We start from the raw sequence: 1353 nt of genomic DNA, 5'->3' as shown, positions 1-1353 counted from the left end.
GGAGCACTATCCGGTGATATGCTTGGTTAAACACAAGTAGATCGGTCATCATCGCCTTAAAAGCACAGTAACTGAAAATTAAAGCTATATCATCTTCTCCCACGTTAGCGCAAGCTTAGGTTTTTTCTTCGTCCAATGTCTCAGCATCCGTTTTCCTAAAAGCTCGGCGCCCAGGGAACGGAGCACAAGGACTCTCCCCGCTGCGGGGGCAACGCCGCCAGGGCGTTGAGACCATTTAATTGATTCGTCCTTTTTCTTTGGCGTCACTCGCAGGTCGTGCGAGAAAAACAATAATCGAGTGAAGGAGAAGAAGAGAAGAAAGACTGTTGCGCTGGGACGGCGACTAGGGCAGGGTGGGGCGATGACCCCCGAGTAGCTCCAGCCGCTCCGCCCCGACGACCTGTCGCCGCCGCCATGTCGGGGGTGTGTCACGCCTGCGTCATGCTGGCCGTGCTGGCCGCGAGGGGTATCGCCGCGACGCCCGGCAGCGCGGCGCCGCGGAGTATCGCCCTCACCCCGCGGCCCGGCGCCGCGCGCCAGCTCGGGCCGCCCGCCCCGACGCCCGCGCCCACCACGGCGTCCTCCTCCAGCTTCGCCCTGGACGACTCGAGAGGGAGGCTCGGCCACGACGAGGAGGTGCCGGAGGAGCAGCAGCTCGGCGCCGAGGACCCCGGGATCATCCGCACCATCACGACGCAGGTGCGAGCGCTGGGCCGGTGTAGCCGCTGCCCGCGCCAGGTTGACGGCCGAGGCCCGCCCCGGGCCCCGGGCCCCGGGCTCGACCCGTCGCGTCATCCCCCGGGTGGAATAATGCAGCCGTTTTTAATGACAGCGCTCTCGGTCGTCAACCTGGGGCAGGGCAGGTGCGGCGGCCGCGTTTCACGAGCATTGTCTCCGCCGAGATGGTCGCCGTCCAGTCACTTTCCTTTTCTCTCTCGCTCGCTCAGGTGGTTGTTCCGATACCCGCTTGTAGTGCATTGATCCGCATTGTTCCAGGTCCGCCTGTTCCTGGCGTGCGTCCCGCGCTGGGGGCCCGTGTCGTGCCTCAAGCTCGAGGCGCTGCTCGTGCTGCACGGAGAGCCGGGTGACTCCGTGGAAGGTACGTGCGCCCCCCATGCCCCGCCGCCCCCTGCAAATAGACCAGGGGCACTTAGATTCTGTTTGTTTCGATGCAAAGAGACGCGTGTGCGTGGGCTGATGGTGGCAGAAGCATGAAGGCAGCGAGGGGTCCTTTTCTATAAATTCAAGCGTACACCTATTTTCCTGTTTTTGCTTAATTTTCTTCTGAAGTTTTCTGCTGTTCTCTGATTTTTTTCCGATTTTTTTCCTTATTAATTTTCTGGTTTTTCTTTA

At 61.0% G+C, this 1353-nt stretch overlaps 1 protein-coding gene across 3 annotated transcripts in view; it reads left to right on the top strand.

Moving 5' to 3' along the window:
• Nucleotides 1-1353, top strand: part of LOC113209235 (uncharacterized) — a 100541-nt gene that overhangs the window by 78129 nt on the left and 21059 nt on the right. For all 3 annotated transcript variants that reach the window (XM_052266315.1, XM_026426656.2, XM_052266320.1), the window contains 2 exons: nt 274-699; nt 997-1099. In XM_052266315.1, coding sequence (XP_052122275.1) covers nt 415-699; nt 997-1099 — 388 coding nt within the window. In that variant the 5' untranslated portion in view covers nt 274-414. The remainder of the gene's footprint in view (nt 1-273; nt 700-996; nt 1100-1353) is intronic.

Source organism: Frankliniella occidentalis, unplaced genomic scaffold (assembly GCF_000697945.3).
Source record: "Frankliniella occidentalis isolate FOCC.00 unplaced genomic scaffold, Focc_3.1 Scaffold3, whole genome shotgun sequence".
Lineage (NCBI taxonomy): Eukaryota > Metazoa > Arthropoda > Insecta > Thysanoptera > Thripidae > Frankliniella > Frankliniella occidentalis.
The sequence above is the reverse complement of the archived record's forward strand: the minus strand, read 5'-3'. Positions and strand labels throughout refer to the sequence as shown.